The sequence below is a fragment of the Anneissia japonica genome, unplaced genomic scaffold (genome assembly GCF_011630105.1).
Source record: "Anneissia japonica isolate Jap-2015-1 unplaced genomic scaffold, ASM1163010v1 scaffold287834_len5846547_cov211, whole genome shotgun sequence".
NCBI lineage: Eukaryota > Metazoa > Echinodermata > Crinoidea > Comatulida > Comatulidae > Anneissia > Anneissia japonica.
Genome location: NW_022704992.1, coordinates 4,391,548 through 4,400,577, shown reverse-complemented (window position 1 = coordinate 4,400,577; position 9,030 = coordinate 4,391,548). Strand labels below are relative to the sequence as shown.

At 31.9% G+C, this 9,030-nt stretch overlaps 1 protein-coding gene across 1 annotated transcript in view; it reads right to left on the bottom strand.

Annotated features, from left to right (window-relative positions):
* Positions 1-421: 421 nt before the first annotated feature.
* LOC117105002 (EF-hand calcium-binding domain-containing protein 6-like) overlaps positions 422-9,030 on the bottom strand; it is a 23,328-nt gene continuing 14,719 nt past the window's right edge. The window contains exons 18-22 of the mRNA XM_033245981.1: positions 8,721-8,807; positions 5,915-6,000; positions 4,914-5,013; positions 4,441-4,494; positions 422-4,075 (exon numbers count right to left, since the gene is read on the bottom strand). Coding sequence (XP_033101872.1) covers positions 3,863-4,075; positions 4,441-4,494; positions 4,914-5,013; positions 5,915-6,000; positions 8,721-8,807 — 540 coding nt within the window. The 3' untranslated portion in view covers positions 422-3,862. The remainder of the gene's footprint in view (positions 4,076-4,440; positions 4,495-4,913; positions 5,014-5,914; positions 6,001-8,720; positions 8,808-9,030) is intronic.

Here is a 9,030-nt window from a genome sequence, read left to right as displayed (position 1 = left end):
TCATTGGAACAGAACACAACAGTTCAAAATTGCCAGAGATCTGCAATTTTTAAACTTGTATTTGAACCATGTTTATAGTGGTGACTTGGAGCCAGGTTGATGCAACCATGTTGGATTGTCGGCCTATCCTATCTGTCATCAGCACTTGCAGTATGCATGACAGCGTGAAAGGCCATCTTGGTAGTATGGCCAGAGTGACAGAGTGTTCCAGTATGGGGAACCACCTACAGACTGCATTAGTGAAAATAGGAAATAAATTGTAATGTAATAAATGAATAACTGTCTTCTAAAAAATGCGTAGGTCCATGACCCCAAGTGAGTCTTGAGTGCTATCCACCATGTTGACCAGTGTAATAAAAGTACTGTTGTGAATCTTCATAATACAGAATAGTAACTCAAAAAATGAATGACAAAAACAGTATAAAGAATGTGGCCAATTTTATTAAAGCTAAAATTCTAAATTTTTTTGGAATGTAAATATTAAGAATGATGCCATAATTCTACAGTAGTTCAACAATTGCACATCAAACATACAGCATTTTGTTGGATATACATATTATATACAGTATATACATCCCAATATTAATATGTCAGCATCCACCCCCAGCTACATCATAAATGCAAGATCATACAATCATGTACAATGCCGCAGTTTTGGCAAATATTCAAAGATTGACACATACATGAATAGTGAATTCCCTTGGAAAACCAAACTTCAATTAAACTTAAAATAAATTCTCTAGACAATGCTATAAAATCATATTATTCTTATTAAAGAAGATGCAATGCCTGTCAGGTTTATAAGCAACACATTTTATCTGTGAAATAGAGGTTCCTGAAACTGGTTTCCTCTGAGAATTCAAAAACATTGTTTCAACAAAAAAGCACATTCTATGATTTTCAATGTTCTTAAATTTCATTTTGAGAGGTTTTAAAATATATAATAAGATATCCCATTACAAAATAAATTTTCAAGACTTTTACAGGTTGAATATACTTTATACATTATCACACAAATACACACCCCCACATATTTACATTAGACAGGACACCAAAACAACTTAAAGATTGTCTTTATATTCAGCAGGATAATATCCTTTCAAAATAAAGTTTAAAAATAATACAATCATTATATTTAAAGGGTCATACATATTTTGCACCACTTTCATGAGTAAAAATAAAATGGTAGCAGAAGGGTTTAACAGCATGAAAATGTGAAAATGATGATCCCAAAAGGTCATCACTTTGTACTTTTTTGTGTGGAGGGGGGGGGGAGTAAGAGGGGGTAGTCACAAGAAAAGAGTTTGCAGTCATTTAAGCGCTGTCCAAACTATCAAATTGTATATGACAAAAACATGTGACATGCCTAAATATAGTCATGATGACATCACAGCATTACCATATATAGACACATCATTAATATATGCACTATATAATTGAAGAATTTATTCTCAAGGTTTAGGAACTATTATTGTTGTCCATGTATTATTGCTTCCTTGTCCAAAATGATATTGATTGAAATTTAAAAATCTCATTCAGATACTCTAAATTGGTCCATTAGTTGCTTCTACATGTACTGAATGTTGTAGCTCACATTTATGAAAGCACAAGCGGCTGACAGGCATTTCAGCATTAATCTTATTTTACAGCTGATATCCTTATAGATTTGGAGATGAGTAACATTCCAAAATATTGGAATGCCAGAATACCGAGGATTTAACAGATCAGCTGAAGACAGCAGTGCTTTAACTACTGGTCTTCTGTTTAAATTTGACACATACCAACATCACACCAAAAAAAAATGTTGCTGTACAGTTAACTTAAAAATAAACTGTCATCTAAATGTAAATAGAGCAAAAAACTTTTAAAATGTATAACTTGCTCACGTTTCATATGTCACACATCATTTATTACAAAAATTATCAAATCCAGCAAAATTTTAAGAGTGTATGCAAAGAATATAACAACTATTATTTGTACGTCATGTCAATTAGTGAGGAAAGTTGGTTCTGTTCAATTTTTTTTTTTCAAAGATAATAATTTATTCAAATATACGACATAAGCAATTCATTTTTTTTTCAATTATCAATTTCATGACACTTACGTGGCAGTATTAAGAATATCTTTAAATTTGATATATTGCGCGATTCGAGAGGAATTGATGCAAGGATAATAAATGGATATGTAGAACATTGATTTATATCAGGTTTATTGTTGGATAACTTTAATGATAAATATTTCAACATCTCAACCATATTTAGCGATATCATAAATTATAAAGATATTATCAAATGTGAAAATTCCTAAGGGAGCGCATTAGATTAAATTTAATTTGAAGTATACATATTTATATCTGGTATTTTTATATAATGGCTCTACAAAATAATTAAATAAAATTGATTCCCTCCATCCGACACATAGATCTATAGATAGATAACTTTATTGTCCATCTCGTAAAATACAAATAAGGGAATTCATCTTTCATTTGCAAATGCTTAACAAAATTAATTGCTGCAAAATGACTCAAAACAAATTATGACAACATATGACTGTTTAGTGGCAGGATTGTAAAAACATTGGAACAAATCTATCACTGCCTACCTATAGTATAATGGTCCCTGAACACTTTACACATTTTCAACATGTGTGAGGGTCCGAGAAATGGAAATGCCATTTGAAATTCACATTATTCCCCTCGGCACTTTTTTGGAGTATTTGAGTCCACCAGGAACACACATGGGTAGAAAGAAAAATGCATGGTCCAAGAACTCAAATGAAATTCACAGTGAGATATTCAATACCCCTTGAATTGAATACTGTACATATACATGACTAACATTGCCTGCTTCATCCCATCACAAAATGACTGATTGCAATAAAGTTGAATTTGAATTATGTTACTTTATGATTATCTTGGGGAGAATGGTGTTTCTCTTCAAACTTAATAAAAAGTAAAGATTTCAGAAATGTTAAATTTTTTCTTGGTGAAAAAAATTTGAGGAAGCTCTAGTACTTGGTTATCCAAGATACATGTAGGTATGAATAACTTTAATATTTACAATCACTCAGTCATTGTGCCATTTAATGGATTATACAAGCACTTAATTTTATGTACACACCATGAATCTTATCATCAACATATTTCATTAATGCCAATTTCTATATCTTGAATTTGGGGGTGCATTTTGCACGTTTATATATGCTTTTGCTAATTATATGATTCAGTGAACTTGATTTCAAATAATACGCAAGTTGTCTTCCCCAAGCACTGTTGTTTCAAAAAACACATTCTACCAAATACTCACCTCACTGACATTTGTTTATCTCTTCTGAATTATCAATCATGAATTAATTAGAAAACATGGCATCATCAATGAAAGTCCAAGATATGTTTAACTTAGCCTCTATGTTACGAATCCTGAAATTTACATACAGATCCTGTGCATGTATATAAAGTTAAGGCTCTATATCATCGCTCACATCACGAACTAACACAATCAAAGTAGATTGTGTTAGTTCGTGAAATCACTGTAGCGCGTCAAAACGAGCGCGTATTGGTTGTCAAGCAATTTTGTATTCTTTACCACACAAAAAGTCCTTAACGACAACAGCGCGTATTTTGACGCGCTTTTTTGATTTCACGAACTAACACAATTGAATTTAATTGTGTTAGTTCGTGATGTGAGCGACGATATGTACGATATGTACAGGATCTGTATGTAAAAACTTGAAATTTATCTTAATCAAAATTAGGATTAAACTTCATCTTTGTTTTCATACTAAATTTCCAAAATGTTGGTGATTGACTTGCCAAATTTATTGCCAAATGTTGTCATGTAACAAAAAAAAATTAACAGGGACCTTATTCAATAAGTTTGTATATAAACTCATTGTATGATATCTTGCCATCCAAATTCTCATCAAACTCGCTGAGAATGTGGTAGAAATCTTCATCCAGCAAGTTGATTCCCATACTGCTAAGAATATTCTTAAATTCCAGGACACTGAGGTAGCCGTCATTATTGATGTCTGCTTTACGAAAAGCCCTACGTAGACTCTGCCAGTTTTGAAGCAGCTAAAAATAAACCAAGATTTGAATTTTACTTTTTCCAGACTTTACCAGATCTCAAAGTTTATTCAGTAAATATTTTTTGGTTTGTGCACTATAAAACATCTATTACAAAAATTTGTTTAATCTATAATAAACAACAATAGGACGACAATGCAAATATCATTACTACATATTTGCTATTATTACTATCCACAAAAGACAGCATAATATATTTAATTAAGCAAAAATCAAAACATGTAATTTTTAAAGATATAATCTATATTGTATAAGGGGTGATACTTTTGGGGTGAATTCTACTGCCCTGTGAGGCATAGCATATAGGAACCACACCATGACTTTCAAAAGTTTTTTGATTGGAAACATGTTACCTTCTTCCTGAGTTTCAACATGGCAGATGCGACCGTTGTGTTGGCGTCTTTAACCTGAGAAACCGAGAAAAACACAAGTAATAATAATTTTGCTTCCTGTCTCCATTTCTCAGTGACAGAAACAGGAAATAGGTGAGTTACAAGGTGGATAAAACAAGATTACTGTAGTTTACACTGTAAATGCCAACCAGGGCAATATTATTTGACACAAAGGGAAAGTATGACAGCAGAATAGAAAAAAAAATAGTAATCCTGATTGGTCAAGTTTTGAATCAGCAGACAATAATGACATCTTTAAATTTGACTTCACATTTTATTTACAATTAAAAATAACTTTATTACAATTACGTGTTATTAAAAAATACATTTTTTTTACATAAAATTGATGTTTACTCCCACACATACACACACTCTCAAATCATGTAATCACGGTAGGCATTTTTATTGCGAAGTATATATAACATTTTTCTTACCTGTGCAGTCAGCCTATGTGTGTACTGATCATATTTTGTGGTGGGCTTTTTTATGACAGGCTGTTCTAAGAAAAGTTGCAGAAATTGTAAATAATGAAACCTAGAATAGAAACAAGGAAGAAATGGTTGTTAGTAGCAAAATAAATTATTTACCCCTCTTAAAAAATTTATGATAACCATTAATGTTCTCACCTTCCAAATACATAAGTATTTCGCTGTTTTGACTCTCTGCAGATATTATTCTCGATGACGATTGAGGCAACCCAATCAAAACATCGAGACATTCTCAACAAAACAACAGTTCTTTTCAGAACTATCTATGTGGTGTACCGCAAGCATTTATATATTGTTATTTAGCCATGCAAACCTTCAAACAATATTTCAATAATGTTCTTGTGAAGTTGTTTTTGTGTTTATGATTATGAGGGCTAATGATTATTATATGGTAATACAAATTATTAAATACAAAAAAAAAGTTACAATTTGTGTATTAGTCAGGGATACTAAATTTTTCCATTACATTTATACATTTTTAAACAATAATTTGCCATAATTAATGGTTCGATAAATTAGCATAAATAGGATAAAATAATAATATAGGAACCCAATTCTTCATCAGTAAATCCCATAATGCCCTGCAACAGCTACAACAACTCAGTTCACAACAATAATGAGACATAGAATGATTTAAAGTGCTTCTCCTAAAAACTGGTCAGCCGAAATTTTAAGCATTCCTGCTAGTATGCATGTTATAAATGAAACATCCTCTTCCTTCCATCTGGTGATTGGATGTAAAGTCTCACATCACTTCCATTAAAAAGTACAATGTGTAAATATGAAGTATGGAGGTGAGATACCCACTTAAGTATTTCATGATGTTGATATGAACACCATATGGGAATCCATATTTTTATTACATACAGTTTCACTGACATCAATTGATAATATTAAGTTTTAAATGTCAAAAGGAAGCTTGTTTGTAAATGAGATCAACCACTTACTGTCCATTGTGATTAAAATCAAATCGAAGACTAAGCTCATTAAGCTCAACATTTGTTAAATTAAACTTTAGGTAACGGGCTAAACTCTGCAAGAAATAAAATATGGTAACTCATAATCAATTCTGAAACAATATGAATATTATAATATAGTTCTTATTGATTAACTTTTAGATCTATTATGGAATTACTATTGCATCTGAATAATTATAATAATAATGATAACATTTATTAATTTATTTATTCATTGTTTTTCCTGGGTTAACAACTCAGATGAAACCAACTGTTATCCTTATGATTATGTGCCCAGGATACGATAAACAAACATATCATAAGAAATAATAATAATAATAATAGAATTAAATCATAAATAAGCCTGTAATTAAGATGTATAAAAAAATTGTTCTTATTAAACGTAACAGTTTCTGGTTTGGTTTACAACTTCCATGAAATCTTTCAATGAATTCTAAAATACATTGCGGTGGAACATAGAGATTCATTGATTGTAGATATAGTTTTTATTTGATGGTTAATAATTAAAATATTTGTTGATCAGTTTGGTAGACATCAAATATGTCCCCATTAACTCCTGTTCAGCATCTAGATGATTTCGTGTGAAAAAAACCAGGCAACATACATGGCCAAGTGCTCTCTCAGTCAAAAAAAAAAAAACCTACACAATTACATCATTAGTAATGTAAAATCTACCTGAGACAGTTGTTCACAAGTTCTCCGAGGAAGCGGACTGGTCATAGTGGTTAACACCAAAAGCTAATCTTTTGGCTCTATAGCAATAACCCCTCCTCAGAAAAAAACCGGAAGTGTTATTGACATTTTATATTCTACATAAGTTAATAAAGTAATTTCAGTGAAAGAAAAATAGATTCCAATCCCTAATTATGTTGAGTAGATTTTTTTTAATTCAATAATTGTTTTGTCTCTATTGTTGCAGTGGGCAAAGGGTCCCATCTCTTTCTGTTTGAGGGAAAAACATTAATTTCCATCTATTAATATTTTAATTTACATAAATTTTGGTGCTAAATGACTGTTGTTCTATGTTTCGATTGAATGTATGAAGAGAGGGATTAATAGCCATTGCTTATCAGTCATCTTCAGCTAAATATCCTGAATAAGACATACGATCAGGTTAGAAAAAGTATGTTAGTGATCTAAACTGACCAGTCAGTTTATTTCCCTACTAAGAATCTTGTACCCCTTTTACACTGCAAGCTAAACACCAGACACAACCTGGGATTTTGCAATACGCGGGCTAGAAACTCCAGAGTTGTGGTTGGCGTAAACATCAAAAAATACAACCCGGGTTGCCAAACATCTCGCATTCAGTGTTGGACAAACCGGGTGTGCATTCCAGAATCGCCAGTGTAAACAGCACCGAATTTTGATTCCGGAGTTAGGCCTTACCTGGCACCTACCGCAGCTGTTGTCAGGTAGGTAAAACTTTACTAGCAACAGACTAGGCCGGCCTAGACACTTTTCAAATTAAACCCCCTGCGCTCCAGTATAGACTTGATATCAAAACTGCTGATTTAATTCGCATAATTTAAAAACAATCTGCATATAAATTCCTTCAATATTGACAATAATTGCGGCTTCGTCACGATGAGCGAAGTGATGATCAACATCGCAACAAAAATTGAGGGCGGTATTTGAACTCGAGTTCATTGCCGGTGTAAAATGGGAGGAACTCGGGAGCAATCCGGACTTTTTCGTTCGATGTAAATGGGAAATGCACCCGGGATCACTCCAGAATTAACACAGGTTTATTCTGCCTTGGCAGTGTAAAAGGGGTACATGTGTTTTCAATCAACCTAATTCTATTCCATATTCCATGAAAGTGAAATAACCCAAAAGACCTCTCATTCATAGTAAAATTATCAGAACCGACATGACTCATTACTTTGGCCCTAGAAAGTTTAAACCTGCAATAAGTCTACTATTTTTCGCAGGCAACCGCAAACAGTTTCCGATTACCGTGATGATGGACCAGAATTGTCATTTTCAGTGCTGGTACTTTGCTTCAATATACATCGACTTTGACATAATAATGAATCACTTACATATACTGTAGATGTTTCAATATATATCAAAAAGAGTGCAGTTGATTTGTATATGTGGTGTATGTATGTATTTTCTCACCAACCCATCATGGACATTTACAAATAAAATATCTTGATGGTAGAGTCAAGGATTGGTAAGATTGTGGCAATAGCCACAAAGAAAATAATACAGATATAACAATATCAAACTTCAATATAATACAAAACACTACAAAAACACCAACAAACACTAACAAAAACACCTAGAAACACTTTTTACTTTAAACTTTAATATTTTCTAAAGTAACACTTCAACTTAGATTTAAAGAGATCAAAATTAAACCAAGCATTTTACTCACCAAGTTACAACTAAACTCCACCTGACATTAGATTGATAATGGATGCAGGATATATATACCGCCCATACACCTGCATTATATTTCTTGTCTTTAAATGTAGTAAAGAAGTCAACAGGAAGCCACCCCAGTTTTTTTTAATAAGATTTATAATACGGATATACAGTAATGAATAAGTCAACAATGACAATAATTTCTAGCTTCATTGTTAATGGGTCTCAATAACATCGATCAATTGTTTTTTTTAACAGGAAGCCCCCACCACCACAAGTAATTTTTCAAAGGAGAGGTTCAAAGATGAATATTCAGTAATGAATACAAACCACTCAATTTCTAGCTTCATACTTTTTTTCTACTTGGACTACTGAAAAAGATCAATTGTATTTTCAGCCATACCTGGAAATCTGAAATTGGTATAGATGCCATGCCTTGTGGGTCTAGATCTCGTAAGCTCTTCTTGATGTAGTTCCAGTTATTAACCACCTGAAATAAAATATAATATAATTATTATTATATACCACATGCAGATCCTAGGAATATGATTGGTTGTACAAACAGATATATTTTAATATTGTTATAATTGCATTATAATAATTTATTCATTTTCAAATTTTTATTTGGTAAATTAAGGAATAAATTCTGTGACGTGAATATAATAGACAGCAACTTGTTCTTTAATTATTTATTCAAATTAGAGAAATAATAT